The sequence below is a fragment of the Mytilus galloprovincialis genome, chromosome 7 (genome assembly GCF_965363235.1).
Source record: "Mytilus galloprovincialis chromosome 7, xbMytGall1.hap1.1, whole genome shotgun sequence".
Lineage (NCBI taxonomy): Eukaryota > Metazoa > Mollusca > Bivalvia > Mytilida > Mytilidae > Mytilus > Mytilus galloprovincialis.
In genome coordinates this window covers 6,325,720-6,348,186 of record NC_134844.1, presented here as the reverse complement: position 1 = coordinate 6,348,186, position 22,467 = coordinate 6,325,720, and the positions used below count along the sequence as shown (strand labels likewise).

General features: G+C 32.9%; 1 protein-coding gene and 1 long non-coding RNA gene across 2 annotated transcripts; both read left to right on the top strand.

Moving 5' to 3' along the window:
* Positions 1 to 3,163: 3,163 nt before the first annotated feature.
* Positions 3,164 to 11,423, top strand: LOC143082207 (glutathione S-transferase A-like). Its single transcript, XM_076257787.1, has 6 exons — positions 3,164 to 3,437; positions 3,968 to 4,033; positions 6,179 to 6,259; positions 7,331 to 7,411; positions 8,487 to 8,555; positions 10,908 to 11,423. The coding sequence occupies exons 1-6, from the start codon at positions 3,186 to 3,188 to the stop codon at positions 11,124 to 11,126; spliced, it is 768 nt and encodes a 255-aa protein (XP_076113902.1). The 5' UTR covers positions 3,164 to 3,185; the 3' UTR covers positions 11,127 to 11,423.
* A 5,391-nt stretch (positions 11,424 to 16,814) lies between these two features.
* LOC143082206 (uncharacterized) lies at positions 16,815 to 21,114 on the top strand. The gene is made up of 2 exons (XR_012980314.1): positions 16,815 to 17,213; positions 19,548 to 21,114. It is a non-coding gene; the product is annotated as an uncharacterized LOC143082206 (long non-coding RNA).
* The last annotated feature ends 1,353 nt before the right edge of the window (positions 21,115 to 22,467 follow it).

Sequence of the window (22,467 nt, the reverse complement as noted above, 5' to 3'; positions counted from 1 at the left end):
ATTGTCTTAAGGTGGCTCGGGCCTATTCGAAGTTTCTATCAGAAGTGCCGTATTTTTGGTTATTTTATTCTTTACAGACAATGAATCAATTTGGTAGAAAAAAAATTGGGGGTCACGGACCATTTAAGCTCAAAATTTTACTTCTAAACAGGTATGTAAAAGGGACCATTTTTCAATGAAACGGGATAGGGAAATAGAGGTGTTTTTATCAGAATATCAAAAAAACGTTCTATGACACTTGGTCAAAAACTGTAATATAAAAAGCTGAAATATAGCTTCAAAGAATGAGCAAATAAAAAACATAGGTCACCGAAAAGGAAAAAAAATTTATTTTGCCTTAAACCCAAATTTTGGCGGGAAAATGGTGAAAATGGGTGAAATGTCATTTTGACCCTTTAACAAATACGGATAATAACGAAAATATTCTATAAGTTACATAACTACATTGTATAATGATTTAACATTTCTAATCAATCAAAATATTTAAACAAAATCATATCGAATTTACGACAAATACTTTTGTAATTCATGCGTGAAATTATGCGCAGTCGAATAGTCCCGAGCCACCTTAAATACTAAGAATCACCAAAGGAACATGCAAACTCATCAGTGAAAATAAACTGACAACGCCATGGCTGAAAAGGGAAAATAAACTGACAACGCCATGGCTGAAAGGGAAAATAAACTGACAACGCCATGGCTGAAAAGGGAAAATAAACTGACAACGCCATGGCTGAAAAGGGAAAATAAACTGACAACGCCATGGCTGAAAAGGGAAAATAAACTGACAACGCGGGAAAATAAACTGACAACACCGTGGCTGAAATGGGAAAATAAACTGACAACGCCATGGCTGAAAAGGGAAAATAAACTGACAACGCCATGGCTGAAAAGGGAAAATAAACTGACAACGCCATGGCTGAAAAGGGAAAATAAACTGACAACGCCATGGCTGAAAAGGGAAAATAAACTGACAACGTCAGGCTGAAAAGGGAAAAGACAAGCAGAAAAACATTAGTACACAAAACACAATATAGAAAGCTAAAGAATAAGCAACACGAACCCCACCAAAAAATGGAGGTTCGTGTTAACACGTTCATCTTTCTTTAATCCTATTTCAAATGTACCATTACAATCACTTTTTTATCCCATCAAATTTGCTTTTAAATGACGTAATCTCCTTCTGTAGTGTTTTGTTGTGTACAAGTTGGAATGATTAACTATTGATCAAAAGATAGGGGAAAGATACCAAAGGAACAGTCAAACTTATAAATCGAAAATAAATTGACAACTATATGGCTTAAAAAGAAAAGAAAAAAACAATCGGACAAATAATGGTACACAAGACACCACATAGAAGCTGAAAACTAAACAACACGAACCCCACCATAGAATTATCCTTAATAATCCAGGAATATGAATTGATTGTTTATTTCAGAATGCACAGACAGTCATGCAATTCATTTCCCAGACTCGGTGTACAAGAACTTAATGCATGGAAAGATTACAATTTGAGATAACTTCATAAATAAAACTTTCAAAATTTCTGGTATAGAATAGAACTTTTTTATGCTTATGCTGGATAATCCACTCAAACCTTTGTTAGAGAACGAAGTATACGGCGATGACGATTAGAGCTTGATATCAACCCTCATACTTGTAAATGTACACGGCGATGACGATTAGAGCTTGATATCAACCCTCATACTTGTAAATGTATACGGCGATGACGATTAGAGCTTGATATCAACCCTCATACTTGTAAATGTACATTCTTCTATAGCATACGACAGGATCAGAAATGTTCCTTTATTGAATAACTACGAACAATAACGAATGTACCTTTAAAGGTAAATCAAATAAAATGATTCGTGTGAAAAATAAAAGTCTAGCAAGCAAAGATGTGCAGAAATGTATTTATATTATCTAGATTATCATTCTTAATTTTCAAACGAAGTGCGAACAACAGCAACATTCTTAGATTTTGACCATCTTAGAAAAAAAATGCTATAAGGGTGAGCGCAATCACGTGGCTTGCATGTGATAGTTTTTTTTATCTTAAGAATTAGCGTTCGTCCAAGTTCCAAACAAAATCCCAAAGTAAGTAACAATTAGAATCAGAGAGAACTCATCAGACAACGAAGTTCATTTACAATTTCTATTTTCTTCTAATTTGTTTATCTTGCAATGCAGATACATTCTGCTGTTTATAAAAGTTTAAGAGTAGCTAACAACAATACCAAACCCCAAGGCAAATGTAATACTGAACCTCAAATAGCAAAATCAAAAGGACAAACGCATTAAATGAACTGAAAACAACTGTCATATTCCGGACTTGATGCAGGCATTTTCTTATGTAGACAATGATGAGTTAAATCTGCTGTTTTTATAGCTAGCTTTTTAAACCTCTCACATAAATGACAAAACAAGCTGTACGATTGCTAATGCAACAACGATTGTTAATGATGAAAGGCAAAGATGTGCTCAATTACAGGTTACCACACGTTCTTCAACAATTTGAAAAACTTATTTTAAAACAGCTGAGCATGATCAAATGTGAAATAAATAAAAACCGAAGACCTGACTATTATTGGACAACAATTAACATACCTAACATATATCGACCAACGACAACCATTGAATCGCACGATTGGGAGAAGTACATGCATAATGTGGCGGGGTTTAACAAGTATGTGATCGTTCACATGTTCTCTACAATGAGGCAATGATACAACAACACAAAATATGTCCAGTTGGAAATTCCTTGAGGAGATGGTTTGTTTTTCTCTCTGGACAAACAATCTTTTTTCGTTCTGATTACACCCACTCTCCCCAAACTAGTTTCCCCTTTCCTTCTCCAACAATTAATATTATTATATTGTATGAATAATTTAGAATTTTCTAGAAATTAAGAATCAAACCGTTAATTAGTGACTAATTTGAAAATGTCAAGATAGGATTTTTTTTCACGTTGTTCAATTTAAATAAGAATATCATTGATTAAGAATTTTATTACTTCTGTAAATCATTGTTACCATCGTTACATACCTCATACACTTCTTTTAACCTACATGTATTATCTAAGAAAGTTGTAATATTTTAAAGGTTAAAATGAAACAAGTTGATAATATATCTTAAAAAAGACGCGCGTTATCAAATCGCACTATATCTTAACCGCACACACAATGTCCCGCCTTTCCAGACGTTTCTTAATCTTGTCCTATCGATCGTTGAACACTTCTGTTTTATCACGTAAATACAGACACACAATGGCTGAGAATATGTTTCTGTACTGGGGTTCTGGTAGTGTTCCGTGTTGGAAAGCAATGATAGCTTTGGAAGAGAAAGGATTTAGTGGATATAAGAATAAATTAATTTCATTTGACAACAATGAAATGAAAGGAGAAGACGTCCTAAAACTTAACCCTAGAGGAGAGGTACGTGATCCAGAATTATATATAGCACTCACATAATCACTGCGAAGACACTTTATGCATGTTCTATGCAATAATCAATATTCAATTGCACTACTTTAACTTAACCGTAATCTATAATTTCCGTTTATCGTACATTATTTAAATATCTTATAAAATATTATATTACAGAAATTCTTTCGTCATCATACATGTATGGATCCCCATACCTGACAAAATACGTCTAAATGTGTAGATAATTTACTTCAGTCATTTTAACTTGCTTGCATTCCAATTTAAGCCTTTATTTGTTATTTCTTTCATTAAATAAATAAGATATATGCGCGATTGCAGCATTCCTGTCTATTTTAACGACTTTAATCAGTAAAATTAAAAAAAAAATCAAGTGTAATACTGGCTTAAGGGAATAGGCTCTGAAACAAATTACTTAGGTTTTGTTATAAACCAACGTTTTCTGATGGAGATGTTTGTTGTTTAATGTATTATATTTGTTTTTGTATTTCAGTCTGTAAGTAATATTATCCTAATTATAGGTACCGACGTTTACAGACGGAGATGTGGTCGTTAATGAGTCTAGTGCAATATGTGAATATCTTGAGGTATGTTTGGTCTAATATTTTTTGTTTTATTGGTGTAACATTTAAATTCATTCAATTCGTCCACTAGTCATACAATTATTTATATAAAATAAAGATAGGTTATTAGAATAAAAAAATTAAAACTTACATTTAAATTCAATACATTGTTTTTAATTATTAGAATATAAACTGTTGGGCATTACCCAAGTAAGTCTCGTCCTGAGCATGCATGAAATATTTGCCACTGGAAGTATATCAAACAACAATCAATCAGAGTAGGTCATTTTAACAATAAAAATATATAGATACGTCGCACGATACTGGTGTCACCTAACGTTACACACTCAAAGACGTAAGCCAAAATAAAAACGTTGGAATGCAGATGGCTTTTTACAATAAATTTTAAAGGATCGATTTTTTTTTCCTAAGAAAGGATTAATTGTTTTTTCTTAGATAAAAGATGTAAAGCTTTAGATTTATTAACAAATTAAAAATAAAAAAGTAACTTGAATTGAAACCATTTGTTTTATATACATTTTAATTATAAAGGCAATCGATTACTTTTTTTTTGGATAAACTATGCACTGCAAATGCACTCATATTTGCACTCCGGAATGTCAAGGCGAAAGGACTACGGCATATCTAGCATGTCAGTTCTGCACAAATATATGCAAGGGAATTAGCGGGAACAATTATTATTGCTGGTTTTTTTTCTATTAATTTGTAGTATAGCGGATCCGACTATTATAGTCCGGAAAACACTTCAGTTCCGCGAGAAAATCTCTCCCAACCCCTTCTCTATGAATCGGTAGAGCTTCAACATAAAACATTAATTTTAAAGTTTTCATATTAAGCAACAAAATAAAATAGCCGTATTCCAAATCGTCTGTGAAAACCGCAATAATGACAATTAGACGGAACGTTAGAAGTATATTTTATTAAATAACGTCAAAATCGTATGTGGGGACATTGTATCGGACATTTTAGTTTTATCTGATATCTCGTATATTAGATTTAATTTATGGGAATTTAATATCAAAATAGAGATAATTTTTTGTACTTTTATCCATTATAATTTTTTTTTATCTAACGAATGGCACTGTATTATATAAACATGAAAAAAAAACAGAAAACGTAACCCTACGTTTAATTTGGTTTGAAGGGGACAAAATATCGGACATTGCTATTCAACTCGAATATTAAGAATTTATTTTTAAAATTCCTGATTATTGCATGAGGCGAAAGTGTGATCTTTGTACAAAATACTAGTATAAGAATTATTTACTTTCGACATGGAGATTGCTCTGAAATTCCCTTTTTTGAGACAATTTAACAAAAATTACGGCAACCTTTCGTGCATGGGACACATCATTTGTATCATCTTGATCCCTTTTTTTATATTTCCGTCTTTTCGAGAGAAAAATAATCGACATTACGGCATCGCCCAATTATGAATTGCTTGTTCTAGACAAACTTTTATATCGTTTGGTAATAAAATTTATATGTTTTTTACGGTATTCAGAATTTCACAAAACTAAAAGTGTAACGCGGGACAAGGAAATCTTATTGCAAAATAAAGGTTTTATTGAGTTTTAATTAATGAAAATGGTCTGTTACATATACAAAATTGCAATAATCTGAAAGAAGAGTTTAAAAGCTTTAAAATGATATACAACACTTTATAATATCAATTTTTATGTTTAAAAATTATTAAGATGAATGTGTCTTGTCCGTGATTTTACCAAAGTAACACCAGTAGCGTGCGACGTTTCATATATATATATATATATATATATATATATATATATATATATATATATATATATATATATATATATATATATATATATATTTTATGTATCGTTCAAATGAACGGACTGGTTCACGTGGACATACTTACTTTACGTGGACGGACTTACTTCACCTGGATAGACTGATATTAAGGTATCAGCTTCCAAGGGTGCGTTCGTGAATTGGAAGTATTTGATCAACAGATAAATGCATGGAGTTTTTCACTAAAGGTCCAAAATCCACCACAGATTCTCATTTCGGCAAGAGGCTGTAGTCTAGCATCAGGCATAGGTCGAGAAATGATAATCCGATCGATATGGAAAATGCCATGTATTAATATGCATTCTTTAAGTCAGTACCATGGTTATTCTTCAGAGCACTTATAAAGATAAAGGGACACAACTCATACCATCCGGTACAAAACAGAGGGCGCTTGTTCTACAAAGGATGAATGAGGTCAGTATATTATTTTTACTATGATATCTGTAACGATTGATTGCTCTCAATTGATGTCAGCAACTACAAACCATTTAGTTTATAACTAATCGATCATCAACATATATTTATTAATGAAGTATTTTATTTGTACATGCTGCCTTGTATTTACCAAATATATTAACACTTCTCCGAGTCATACAGAAAATGTATCATGTATGACCCCCCATGTACTAGTATGCTTGCAATACATGCATTAAGCGTAATTTCTTGTTAAATTTGTAATCAGTCGTGATTTTAAACCAAACCAAAAAAAAAAAAAATGAAAATAGTTATTTTTTAAATAAAAAATACTGCTGATAACGAGGTACAGTACTCAATTCAGAATGAAGACTAAAGGTAAAAACAGTTTTCATTCATCTGATTCGTTTGAATGGTTTTATATTTTTGTGATATCGGAATATTTTAGAGGTGACGATACGGTTTAGGTTTAGCTCATTGTTTAAGACCTGGTAGTTATCCATAATGTTTAAATCCACATCAATTGGACTTTGGTGGACAGATGTCTCATGAGCAATCATTCCACACCTCCTTTTTCGACACCCGTCAATGAGACATTATAGTATACCGTTGTCCCTCCGTCCAACAGTATGTCAACTCTTCGTCCGTTCCTCCGTCCAACCGTTTGTCAACTCGTCAACATTCTTGCAGCGCCAATATATACCTGTCCAAGTATATATCTCCCAGTTGATTCTATATTCCAGGCCTTGTATTTTCTATAATGATTTCGTTGAGAGAGGGATGCTGCTCACGAGAATTAATTATACCAAGAGTTCCTACTGAATTTGAAAATCATCCTTTCGTGAGTTTTACGGTCGCCATCGCGATTTGGATGTCCAATATGGAATATCTGTTTCACAAATGATAGCAGATAATTCCTAATGTCGTAACACAAATCCAGAGAACACTATTGGCGGTGATAATACTTTTATTTCTGTAACACCAATCAACAATAAAACATCTCAATTAGATCTGTAACATCTTTCAATGACGTGTTATTTATTTAAGAGAGTATTGTTGATTTAATTCTAGGCTATGGCTAACTTAATGCACAAAATGTTGTTGGATTATATCTATGAATTTATGGAGACGAAAGAAGAAAGTATGAATCCGGTAAGTCAGACTAATTGAGTCAGCTTTATTGAAAAAAGAGTACATAATCAAAGGAGATATAGAGGTCAAAACACGGAGATAGACATGTGACTATACAGAATAAATATACTAGAGACAACAGTTCACACACAAAGGACATATAGAGGTCAACTATACAGAATAAATATAACAGAGACAACCGTTCACACACCAAAGGACATATAGAGGTCAACTATACAGAATAAATATACTAGAGACAACACTTCACACACAAAGGACATATAGAGGTCAACTATACAGAATAAATATAACAGAGACAACAGTTCACACACAAAGGACATATAGAGGTCAACTATACAGAATAAATATAACAGAGACAACAGTTCACACACCAAAGGATATATAGAGGTCAACTACACAGAATAAATATAACAGAGACAACAGTTCACACACCAAAGGACATATAGAGGTCAACTACACAGAATAAATATAACAGAGACAACAGTTCACACACCAAAGGACATATAGAGGTCAACATATGCGATATGCATGTGTCTATCCTAAACAGAATGAATCTCACAGAGATTTAAAATTCAACAAAAACTTTTAAAGATATTTATTATTAAACATAAATTCATATGTTTAAGAAGATAAAAGTATGCATATAATGCATGGTTCACAATGTTTTCAAGCAAGGGATTAAAAAAATAAACAGTATAAATTACATTCTTGATAATTATTCTTCACGTTCTACGGAAATGTTCAATTTGTTTGTTAAGCAGAGACAAAACTCAAGACGAGACCGGTATTATAATTAGATACGTGTACACTATCTACATTTAATACAGACAACAAAAAAAAAAAACAGACAATATTAACACTACAAAAAAAATATATGATTATATACATCCTTGGCCTGTATTATAAATATCTTTCGCCACCGTCAAATGACCCAGCGATCGTTGAATTATCTTCCGCCATCGTCAAATTACCCCGCCATCGTTAAATTATCTACCCCCATCGTCAAGTGATCCCAACCATTGCTATAACAAAAAGTGTTGAAAATGTTCCTCATCATCGATAAATATGCTTACAGGATAATGTTGCAAGAAAGGCACAGACACTGAAAGACGAACTCAATCGCTGGAATGATTACTTGGGGAAGGTAATAAAAAGTAAAATAAAAAAAATACCGAACTTAAAGAAAAATTCAAAACGGACGCTCCTTTATCAAATGGCAAATTCAAAAAACACATCAATGTTCAGAAAACAACTGTCACATTCCTGTCTTGTTACAGGCATTTCCTTTATTAGAAATTGGTGGATTAAACCAGGTTTTAAAGGTCTCTGAAACCCTCTCACTTATGTTTCACATTCATTTATCTGTTATAGTTATGAAAAAGAATGGACATGGTTCAAACTGTAAATACTTCTTGATGAATTCCTAATATTTTGCTAAAAGAGGGACGAAAGATACCAAAGGGACAGTCAAACTCATAAATCTAAAACAAACTGACAACGCCATGGCTAAAAATGAAAAAGACAAACAAGCAACAGCACACACGACACAACATAGAAAACTAAAGAATAAACAACACAAACCCCACCAAAAAACTAGGGGTGATCTCAGGTGCTCCGGAAGGGTAAGTAGATCCTGCTCCACAGGCGGCACCCGTCGTGTTGCTTATGTGATTACAAATCCGGTAAATAGTCTAATTCGGTAGGTCACATTCATGAAAGGGAAGAGGATTGTAGTTACGACGTAGGGAACATATCCGATATCATTTGTGAAACGGTTATTCAATAACGGTCAACCAACTCGTGATGGCGTCCGTAAAATTTACGAAGGGATGATTTCAACTTCACCATTTTGAACTCTTGGTTTAATAGCTTCCTTGTGAGCAGCATCCCTCCAGAGGTGGATTTAGAGGGGGGGCCCAGGGGGCCCGGGCCCCCCCTTTTTGGGAAACAATTTGGTTGCTTATATAGGGAATCACTGAAGCGTGACTGGAGCGGGCCCCCTCTTAGGTCAGTCAGTGGGCCCCCACTTATGAAAATTTCTGGATCCACCACTGCCCTCTATCAAGAACATCATGATAGGAAATGCAAGCACGGGAATATCGTATCAATTGGGAGATATATACACCGTATGCAGGTACTGCTGGAATGTTCCTACTTAGAAATAGAAAGTTCACAATTGGAAAGCTGAAATCATCTCTTTTGTCGTAAAGTTTTGTTTTCAACCGACCCTCATTGTCAATTTCTAGATGTAAGTCAAGATATGAGGCCGACTTAACTGTATCTGTAATATCCTTTATCTCTAGCTCAGTTGGATAGATGCGTTCCACATAGTCACCAAATTTTGAATTATTTAGTGAAAGAACATCATCTATATAGCGAAAAGTAGAGTTAAAGGATATTGCTAACTTCTTATCTTTCTTCCTAAGAAGTGCTAAACGTCGTAAAGAGGCTTTCAACAGAAAGCACTCACATCTCAATGCAAGTTCAATATGTGACTGAGGCTGCAGAGTCAAAATGAGATTTTCATTATTTGTTAATAACACTTAGTCTATCTACACTGGTGCATTTGAAAAAAAAAAAAAAACAATTCGATGAAATTACAAAACACTATATATGAAATTTGGGAAAAAATCTAAACACTTCTGTCATTTTAACTATTAGTTTATAGTTTCTAATGCAGAAACAATGCAAAACATTAAGACCACTTAAAGTCACATAATGGGGATCGGCTGCATGTTGTTTTGCGACCACGAAAGACCAGTGTAAGAGAAGTCATAGTCAGTTTGTAAAGGTATAAAACCACTTATTCATAGCCCCATTGCTTTGTATGTTAAATTCTGCAATTTCAAGCATTAAAGGCTTCTTTGTCTTAAGTTCAAATAAAGTGGCAGTTATTTCATGTCAAAACTGTACCGTATCCTGACTTGTGCTGCAAAAATCAACATACCTTTATATATATCTGCATATTAGAGCGTACTGGTTCCCTGAAGTTTGATAGTACAAAAAACAGGAACTTCTGATCTGAACAACAGGTCAAATGTGCCCTTCTATCATAATTTCATATACTTCTTTATAATTTAAATAAATCTTTCACCAAGGGTTCTACAGTGATCCCAAGTCACGAATAACAAAATATACCCGCAATTGACAAAGATACAGCTATGCGTAGGAACCATTTTGTTTAAAATATGTACTACTTTCTTGTATATTCTTTCCGCCCGGGCCTGAATTAGTGGTTCCATACCTAAAATATCGATGACTAATTTTCACACACAAACGTTTTTTTACAACCTTGTTCAAGAAACGTTGAAGTGCAGTTAAATTTGGTGTAGCAACGTCCACGTCAAGAAAGTTTCACTCTTCAGCCTTTTATCAAATTATTCCCAAAAAGAAGAATGTTTTACCGACCTACCTACATTTTCCCCCAGGAAGCAATACACAAATCTACATACATATATTGTCATGATTTAATACATAATATTCTATTTATTTACAGACTGGCGCTTATCTCGCAGGTCCTGACTTCACGATGGCTGATGTATATTTTTTTCCTTTTATTGGATTTGGTGTCCGTGTGGGACTGAATCTCGACAGTTTTCCCAACATTAAGTCGTATTATGAGAGACTCAGCTCTCGTCCTAGTATTAAAGCTTCATGGCCACCCCACTGGAAACAATCTCCAGGATCTTTCAAACCACTAACTGGCAAGATGTGAGCTAGATGGATCATTTTGAAGGTGTCTGACACCACTAAAAATAAATCGTTGTTACAGACAAAAATGAAACAAAATAGATATTTTTTTTTACATACGTTCATTTGTAGGCACTAACCAAAACGCATATGTTCGATGTATTATTTTCAACTTTAACTGTAAGAGGACATAAATAGTTAATTAAATCTTGGAATCAATGGAAAAAGATTTAAACCGAATGTGTATCAATATATTACTATTATAAGTTGTAATGATTCTAGTATTTAATTTTATCAACATAGATAAATGCAATAAAACATTTGTTCATGCGCTATTATTAGACCATTAACATGATAGTTTGGAACATCGACAGTAGAGACTACATACAATATATCATTGATTGCGACTCTCTAACAGATTTTAACACCTGAGCAACAAAACTTAGCTAACTAGCTGGCACAAGATAAATTACCATTTCGAAAGAAAATCCATAGGTTGTAAAGAAATGGTATGATTGTCAATGCGACATCTTTCTACCAGTGACCAAAATGAAGTGTATGTACACAAAATGTCCGCATCTTAAGTCATCATAACACTGTGCAAAACTCGAACCGTATGGTCAGAAATACAGTTAGTTTTCTTCAATTTATTTGGCCTTGATAATATCTGTGAAAGATTTATTTATGCTTTAATAATCGCATTATACACTGAACTTGATAAATTAATCTTACCAGAACGTTTAATTTGATTTTGTCAAAAATAAAAACCCATTTGAATTATTAATTTTTCTAAAATTACTAAGAAGATATAAATAGAATTGTTTATTAAATCAAAACACACTGCCCAGATTTAGACATATCCTTCCTACTCAAAATTAAAAAAAATTAACAACTACAATTTCCATATCTTTTACTTTAGATATTCACAAAAATATTTCTCATACTTCAAATATCCAACGAATTCTATATCTAATATTCAACAAATCAAATATAATACAATACAAGAAAAATTAGAAAAAATATAACATTTCAATAATAATGTACACACTACATCAATATCTTTCAAATACGTTATATAATTCATAAAAGTCTATACAGTTCTAAATAACTCTTTTCGGCGGTATAAATAACATATCAACATTTTTTTCAATCATAATATAAAAGTCATGTGTTTGAAACAATAACTTCAAAATAATGATGGATTCCATTGAGGACTACGTCAGAGTAGGGGCTAAACAAGAAGATGTTAAACTGGATACTTTGTCAGAATTGGTAAAATGAAAGAAACAACAGACACGGCTTCCTCCGCCTCATGGTTAGACTTATTCTTCCTATTTGACATTTACGGTCGTCTCAAGAATCTATGACAAACAAGACGATTTTCACTTTGAAATTATCCATTTCCCCCACCTTTGTAGCAATATACCAAATTCACCTGCATATGGGATATACATTTCCCAACTTATTCTATATACAGATTTTTTTTTTTATAATTCTTTATTTTGTATTTCTTCATCTCATACAATATCTATATGCATTTTTGTCTATAAAGAAGAATACAATACATGTTTATTCATTTTGACCTGTCAGTGTCAGTGCTTAAATTAACACCCCCTCCCTATACAAAATAAACCCAAAAAAATAAACAAAAAAAAAAAACAAAAAAAAAAAAAGCAAAAAACAAAAAAAAAAAAAAAAAAAAAAAGGAACAAAACAAAACAAAAAGTACAAAAAAAAAAACCAAAAAACAAACAAACAAACAAAAAATAAATAAAATAAAATAAATATACAAAATCATTGTCTTATATTCATATACGATTAAATTGATATTAAACGATTACAATTATTATTTATGCAACCTAAATATTCTATTCATACATGTACTCATAATATAAATATATAATGAATGAATGAATGGATGAATCTTTATTTCCTCCATGTATATGAAGATTTTCCATACAAAAAGAAATTAATAATTATTTGCACAATAAACAAAATAGAATACATTTTGAAATAAATACCCAATGAAAAAAAAAAAAAAAAACAAAAAAAAAACAACACATTTAGATAAACATACAATACATATATTCTAGTATACACAACAAAAACGCAACGTTTTTCAATCAAAGTCTATTCAAAATTCAAAATTAAACCTGTTTTCAAATAATACATGTCTGAATTTTTTAAACATGGGGTAAACATGTTTTGCTATGTAATACATCATTCTAGACCAATCTATAGGATCGAGATCGTATACTGTATCATTAACAGCTCCTAATAGTACTTGAAGAAGGTCATCGTCGTCTAAATTGAAAATGTCCACAGATTTTTGAATGGGAAGTTCATCTACAATTTTATAAAACATAACATTTCTCTCTGTTAATAAAACATGACACTCCATAATTAAATGTTTAATGATATCAAAAGACTCTTTGTTACATAGAGTGCATGTAGCTTTCTTAATGGCTGCCGATCCTAAAGCCACAAGTACTAGCAGTTCGAGTTTTGCATCGGGATATAAAACTGTCAACCGAATTAATCTATGTTCACAGAGGGTAGGATGAATTTTGGAATACCTTTTGAGTTCATTTCTATTTTCTAAATTTATTTTCCATCTGTTCTCTTCATAAATTTCAATCTAGACTGACGGACAATTTTCGACCACAGCACTTTTTCTGGTATGTAATCCTCATTTACATAGGTTTCAAGGAAAGAAAATAGATCGTATTTAACAAGAGTTGTTATAAGATTATAGGTTATAGAGTGTTCGGCATTTTCATCCAGAATAAATTGACTGATGCATATGTTGAACAATTTTTTATGAGTTGTGCCCGATTTACTCCTACATAATCGCCCAAAGAATAAACGTTTGAATTTGTCGATTACAGCTTCCAATGACCATAAACCAAGGTTGCTTATAGTTGAGTCCGTTGGTGAATATTTGTCCATACACTGTACATATCGTGCAACATATCGTTGTGTTCTTTCTAAAAGTTCTATTTCAGAATTTGAGAGTTGTTCCCATACTTCGCAAGAGTACAATGCCGTAGGAAGAACAAAACGCTTCCATATTAACGTGTTTGTAATCGGCGTAAGGCCTTTCGGGTTTACTCCAGCACTATACAATGAGTGTAGATTTTTCTTTAACTTCTTAGTCGCATGAATATCTCGGTTTCCGATTGGTCAATTCTATGGGAAAGTCTAAATGATTCTCGGAGTTATCTGATCTTGTTTCATTTCATACGTAAAGTCAAGAGAGAGTCTGCAGGACATTGACGTCATGGGAAAATTTGTAACTTATTAGACATACCACAAACAAAACTTGTTAGATTTTTTTCACGGTATATTATACAATTTTACTAACTGTATGATAAGTTCTTTTCATACGAAAACTAACAGGTTTTTTTCAAAACAATTTTTATAATAAGTCGTGTACTGCGGACGTGTATTGCCAATTCTTCAGCGGTTTGCAAAATTATTACGATTGACATACTTTGGTAGGATTGCTGCGGATGATTCCGACAACAAATGTAGGCATGTTATACACCATTGTAAAGATAAATCAATTTAGATTTACGATATAACAAGTTTTAGCGGGGTTGACAGCCTATAAAGCGGCATATAACGGAACTTCGTCACCACCTGACATTTTTCTAAAATGCAAGTTAAGTACCTTGTGTTATAATAAGGTACATGTATATAGGAAATTTTTTTCTGAGACAAGTGCCTGTGTTCTAGGCACTTTAGTCTAAGATATAAATGAACTTTACAAAAGTTCTTGTCATTGCACTGACAACGACATTTTGAGACTAAATTCATTTCTATGTGTCCCGGTTTTTTCGATTGGTTAAATTAATTTCCTGTAGCTTAAAATGTTATGTGACCATGAATTTACGTTTGAAATCAATAAAAGGTCCAAATTAAGTACTTTTCAAGGTATGGAACCAATGCATTCATTAGTTTTAAAATGGTGTACTAACTGAACACTTGCATTTTATAAACAAGTATTATCGTTCATTTGTATACTAGTATATTGTTGTATTTCTCATCTTATGAATAACATGTACAGTATATATTCATGATCCTGGCCTGTTTTCAGTAATATTTGTGTTTAAATAGCATTTTTCTGATTCTTCACTGCCGTCCAGTAGGTTTCTAACTCTTTTTTTAAACTCCGCACTTTTTGTGCTGACATGAATTGTCATTGTTACGGTTATATTTATAAATTTACTGTTTACAAAATTGTGGAATTTTTTGAAATACTAAGGCTTTTCTACCTCAGGCATAGATTACCTTAGCTGTATTTGGCAAAACTTTTAGAAATTTTGGTTCTCAATGCTCTTTAACTTCGTACTTTATTTGGCATTTTTAACTTTTTTGGTTTGGAGAGTCACTGATGACTCTTTTGTAGACGAAACGCGCCTCTGGCGTATTTACTAAATTTAATCCTGATATCTATCTATATTCACTCCAAAACATATTACCAACTGTAAAATCAAAAGTAGCATGACGTGAAGTTACTAAGATTATGAATCCCCCGCACAATGTTACTAGAAAAAGGATTTTATTTTAAAGTCAAAAATACCTTTTTTCACTTTTCACTGTTACACTCGAAAATACCCGGACAATATCAAACACTGAATGTTGGGGTTGAAACAAGAAAATTGTGCCTTTTTGATGCTCTAAACATGAATAGTATTCACGATAAGATGGGTAGTCATGTAAAAAAATATTACTATTATTACGAAATAGCAGTTAAATTACCTTATCGCATGTTTTATCACTCAAAAAAAAAAAGATCTACACTCGAAAAAAGTGGAACGATTTACTAAAAAAACCACGATCCTGAACTGACAGTATACCTACCGTGGATTAGCTTTTGTTGAAAATACAGTAAGAAATACATTTTGGAAAAATAGTTCCTCTCCTGTAAACACTTCAAAATGAGTAAAAAAAGTTTAAAATGTTCGCAATATAAGTAAATTACTGGAGGAACAGATTTCATTTATTTTTCTACTGACTGTTTAGCTCCCCGGAACATGTCAATTAACCGAATATGTATGCAGCCGGATTAGAGAAGCGCAGAAAAAGTTCAAATTAATCATTTGGTGTGCAACAAAGATTAAAACTTTTGAAATTAAGTTACTGAGCGAATCGAAACGGATCTTATCCCATGGTTAACAAAAAGAATAGACCGAGAGGACTGCAAATACAGAAATTAAGACGTCATTTTCGTAAAAAAAATGTTTATTAATTACAATTCTATATTCTATTAACCGATTACATACTCTACGCACATATTTATCTTTTTCTAGACTGTACAGACACAACTTTTACATTTTTATATTCACAAAATGACAATATCTTTATATTGAAAGTTCACGTGACAAAAGCAGATTGATGTACTTTAAAACATTTATGTGAAAAATATGTAGATCATGTAGGGAAATTGTAACAAGTTAAGAACTGAGAAATGGAATACTCTGAAAATTGGTGACATGAACGATCTTTAAATATGAAGCAAAGATTAACCCATTTTAAATTTCAATTTCACCAGTTTCTTATGCAATATAAGGGATTCAGTGAATACCGACTTTGATGTAAAATGGTACTTCCTACTCCATTCTATTTGCAACGTTTATAATCTGGTATTTAGCTAAACCATTAGATAAATGATGTAAGCGGCATACGCAGTTATAAATAAATGATATAAGCAGCCGCATGTCGCAATTTTTGCATTCTGACAATTTAACATAAAAAATGTCAAGAAAAAGCAGTCGAGCAACAGCAGGCAATCGTCTAGATACTGTCATAGCACCGTTGAAGGCCCCGTCTATTGCAGAAAGGGTAATTTCTAGCCCATTGATTGAGGCAGGTTCAGTCGCCAGCGGCGGTGGGTCGCCACCGGTAAAAGAGCATGGTCCAGAAAAGGCTATGGCCAAAATGTTAAACGACCTACAGTCAAAATACGATTCCCTTGAATATGAAATTGAACGTCTGAGACTGGAAAAATCAATGAGTAAACGTACTATTACCTCGCCATCTTCTGATGTGGTAGATCAAGTCCAAGAACATATAAATCAGTTACAACTTCAAAACTCAGGTGTAAGAGGTAAGAAAGCCCGTAAGATAACAGACTTTGTTTGGCCAAACCCCCTAGACTTCTTAGAGAGCAGACACGTTATTGACATAGACAATGGAAACCAAATTCGTACGGATGGGTTAACAAAGAAATTGACACTAGGTCAGGTCTCCATTGAACAATATGGTTATGCTAGTATTGAGATCATGAATGATATGCTTCGTAGTGGGGATTTATTACACGGGGAATTGCCAGACTATCTGTGTTACATACAATCTATTTTTCGGTTAGCAGCTAACAATGTTTGGGCTAGTGTTTTACTTTATGATATGGAGTACAGGGACCGACAGGCACTTGAAAAATTCAAATGGGGTACTTATATATCTAATCTAAGGGAATTTCATCTTGTTCAGAAACCAGATAGTGCTACAGCAAAGGCTATTCAAGAGATCCAGAATGTGTCGCGTAGTGCAAACAATGCTAATTATAAGGATCAAAATTCAGGCTTTAATAGTTACAACAAAAAGGGGAAAGGACCCTTTCTTCCTGATGGTCGCACTATTTGTAGGCGTTTTAACACAGGTGATTGTTATCGAAAGGACTGTAAATTGGCACATCACTGTGCAATATGTTATGCAAAAAATCACAATGCTTCTCAGCACTCAACTTCATTTCAATTTCGTCAATCAAACAGTGTTTCCACACAGCAGTCATCTCAACCAGAATTCAATATGCATGGTTCAAAAAACGAAGGAACTACGGGTCGTTAGACCCCCACACATGGACAGAATTACTGCCAACATCAGATTTTGATTACAATTTTATTATTGATGGTGTAACTAATGGTTTTAATCTGATGAATAATTTGTTTCACTCTAATTTTGTATGTGATTTTAATGAACCTTTTATTTGTAAAAATTACAAGTCAGCGTTAGAAAATTCTGATAAGGTTGACCTGAAATTAAGGTCTGAATTTAAACTGGGTAATTATATTTTGTGCAATGAGATAGAGACTCCAAAACTTGTAAGTGCTCTTGGTGCAATACCAAAACCTAACGGTTCAGTAAGATTGATTCATGATGCAAGTTTACCAGAGGTTGGCGGTATAAACTATTATGCAAGTGATACATCATGTAAATATATGGACTTAAAAGATGCATGTAAAATTATTAAAGAAGGTGATTTCCTGGCAAAAGTAGATTTGTCAAATGCATATAGAAGTGTGAAAGTGCACGCTTCTAATTACCCTTATACTGGGTTGCACTGGAGATTTCAAGGTGATAATCAGGATACATTTTTCTATGACACTAAGTTACCTTTTGGAGCAGCTCAAAGCCCAAGTATTTTTCAGAGACTAAGTAGTGCTGTGTGTAGAATTATGAAATCAAAATATAATTTTTGTGTCATTGCATATTTAGATGATTTTTTAATTATAGAGTCTACATATGATAGATGCTCTGCTGCTCTAACTTGTTTGATTAAGCTATTGCGTAAATTAGGTTTTTACATAAATTGGAATAAAGTTGAAGGACCTTCACAGCGTTTAATATTTTTAGGTATTTTGATAGATACATGTAAGTTAACACTGAGTTTACCAGGTGATAAGTTAACAGAATTTTTTAATTTGTTATGTGATTTTAAAGGTAAACATAGGGCTAGTAAAAAACAAATAGAATCCCTTATTGGGAAGCTTAATTGGAGTTGCCAGGTTATAAAGGGGGGTCGCACTTTTCTTAGGCGTTTGCTAGACCTCAAGCATTCTTTGAAAGGAAGCCAACACAAAGTTATCTTGTCAGATGATTTTCAAAAAGACTTAAATTGGTGGATTCAATTTATACATGAATTTAATGGAACAGTGAATTTTATAAACAACAAACCAATAACCAACATTCAAACAGATGCGTGCAATTTTGGTGGAGGTGCATTCTTTAACAGTGATTACTTTTATATGAATTGGAAAATTGACATGCCAGCAGTTGCAGATTTTCATATCAACATTAAAGAGACAGTTACACTTATTTTGGCCCTTTTTCATTGGCACGAACAGCTACGAGACAAACATGTCATGGTATTTACAGATAATATGACAACACGTTCTATAATAAACAAAGGCACATGCAAATCATCATATGTTATGAATTTATTGCGACAACTTTTTTGGTTACAAGCGACTTTTAATTTCACTGTTCAAGCAATTTTTCTTCCTGGAAAATTTAATGTATTAGCAGACTGTGTTTCAAGATTGCATGAAAAAGGACAATTATCTAAGTTGTGGAGTTTGAACTATATATACTCGTGTGGTTTTATACCATTTACTTTGAAGGAGCTTTGTTCTCATATGTCACCGGCCTTTGTATTTTACAGGTGGGGAAGAGCTTCGTGCAAGACTGTATAGTAGTGTGCAGAAATACAAAGCCTGTGGTTGGTCAGAAGGGACAAAGCGTACATACAGGACTCAATTGAATTGTTTTCATACCTTTTGCGAATTATTAGACTTGGCTTTAGTGCCCTTTTCAGCAGATAATGTGTGTTTATATATAGCATATTTAGTGGATGTGAAATCATTTAAATATTGTACAATTGTGAATTATTTGAATATTATTAAGCATTTACACAAAGCAAATGGACTAGAGGAGCCAATCTCCGGTAATTGGCAGATTCAGAAAGTTTTAAATGGAGTTCGTCGTTCTATAGGTGATGCACAGAAAGGTGCAGAATTAATGACACCTCGATTACTCTTAATAATAAAAGCTAATTTAGATTTGAATTCGCAAAATGATATTTGTATTTGGTCAGCTTGCTTAATGGGATTTTATGGATTATTACGTCCAGGAAATTTTTTGCATTCAGGAAAATATGTAGAACATAGAGATATCCAAATTTGTGATGTTCACTATCATAGAAATGGTTACGTTATTGAGCTTCAGTGGACGAAAACAGTACAATTTCGTGAACGAAAATTAAATATTGTGTTACCCTCTATAGTGGGGCATCCGTTTTGTCCAGCTTCAGCAATAAAGGAATTATTGCATTTTCATTTTAAACGTGGTGCAAAGAAAGACGCACCTTTATTGTGCAATTTATCATATCAGATGTTTATTTCACGCATTAATAGCATTTTAATTAGCAATGATATTAAACAGCATATAGCAGGTCACTCTTTTCGACGGGGCGGTGCCACTTGGTGTTTGCGCATTGGGATGTCGGACAGTATGATAAAGGATATTGGAATGTGGAAAAGTGATGCATATTTACGGTACACAGAAGTGGACCTCAGCAGAAAATTTGACATTGTGCAATCTTTTGGTTCTATCCTTCCGACCTAGCTAACTTGGCAACTCCCCCTTTTTTGGTTGGGCTGGGGATTGTCTACCCTTCATTGTACTGATTGCATTATTAATTGCATTTTCTTATTATTAAAATTTGGCCCATTACACAGCCTTATGTTTATTTACCATATATATACATATTGCCAAACTTGGAATCAAAATAAGGGATTCAGTGAATACCGACTTTGATGTAAAATGGTACTTCCTACTCCATTCTATTTGCAACGTTTATAATCTGGTATTTAGCTAAACCATTAGATAAATGATGTAAGCGGCATACGCAGTTATAAATAAATGATATAAGCAGCCGCATGGCGCAATTTTTGCATTCCCCACCCACCCATCCCAGTAGCATTATTGAATGGGTGTGGTTTAAGCATAGATTATATATATCACTTTTGCATTATATCAATTATAGGATACTACATGTATTATTATTTTCATTTTTCTATCTTTTGTGATTATTCATATATGTTTTAGCTTTCAGAATTGCATTCTGAATTGACTTTAAAGGAATATAAAGCATTTGGGGATTGTCTACCCTTCATTGTACTGATTGCATTATTAATTGCATTTTCTTATTATTAAAATTTGGCCCATTACACAGCCTTATGTTTATTTACCATATATATACATATTGCCAAACTTGGAATCAAATATCTCGATATATAATAAGAATAAGTATCATGTATTCTCATGTATATTTCCAATACCACAGTTTTACAAACTGTTTCTTTGAAATGTGCGATTTGTGTTTAGAAATAAATGTTAATACTCGTCATAAATGGCCACTCGCCGCCCAAGAAAACCCAACTTCTATAGTTTAGAAAACTGTGTCACGGAGCAATGCACGAACCGTTTCTTGGTAATGATGCCGTACTTCATCATGATCATGATTATATAAAAAGAAAAATTTTATACAAAAGAAAGTTTTAACTGTACGATGTCTACGGCTAGTATGACCATCTGGACAATTTTTTCACGAATCCACGAAAAACAAATTAGCATAACAAAACATGTCAACTGACCTATCAAATCATACATCATTCACCCATACAAAATATTATAGAAACTTTAAGACAGTATTTTTAAGCTATACTGTGATACGCTGAAAATGTATGTCCTAACTACACAATAATTTTGGCCAACAAAATCAGACTGAACTCAAATATGCATAATGCCGTGCAGACAGACTAGAAAAAACAAAGAACGGGCGTGAAAAATGCAATATGAATACAATGCAAGATATTAATCAAATCATAAATCATAATAAAAAAAAATTCAAACCCTTAACATTCAAAAGCCATCTTTAGCAGTGTCGGTTTTCCTCCGACAGTGTCGTTTCCAACAACGTTCGTTTACATCTGAATTGGCGGCTGCAGTAGCCCCACCTGCTCTTTAAGAATTCAAACTAATGGTTAAATCAGGAAAAATACTGAATAACCTAGAAACTATACATTCTCTAGCTCCGGTATAGCTAACTGTTTATTTTTATATGTCAATGAACACATTTGTTTTTTGTTTTTATCTGAAAATTAGTCTAAATTTAAAATTATCTGATTCAGAATTAATCTTAGCTATTTGAAAATACTTTTTCAATAATAAATATAGACAGACTCTCCTTTACAAATGACAATTACGTCACCCAATCTATATAGATCAGTTTTACTCTTAAATATATTGATTGAAAAATGATCATCTTTGAAGACTATATCCTTACAACGAATAGCGCTTACTTCGTCATAACGAAGAAAACCAGTAAAACATAGAATTATCAAAGTTAAATCCCGTATAACAAGTAAATCATTACAATCTTTGTACTTAGAACATTACTTTATCAAAACATCTACTGTAATGTGATTTTTTTTCACTTTCGGTCTGTGTAGTCGTCTTGCAGCTTCCGTTAAATTCACAACGAAAGAATTTGCTGTGGGATTTTGAGTTCTTTGAAAATT

Coding starts and splice junctions, on each gene's coding strand:
- LOC143082207 (XM_076257787.1), top strand. CDS start 3,186: ATGTCCCGCCTTTCCAGACGTTTCTTAATCTTGTCCTATCGATCGTTG. Junction 6,260..7,330: donor TTCTACAAAGGATGAATGAG/GTCAGTATATTA, acceptor ATTTAATTCTAG/GCTATGGCTAACTTAATGCA. Junction 8,556..10,907: donor GGAATGATTACTTGGGGAAG/GTAATAAAAAGT, acceptor ATTTATTTACAG/ACTGGCGCTTATCTCGCAGG.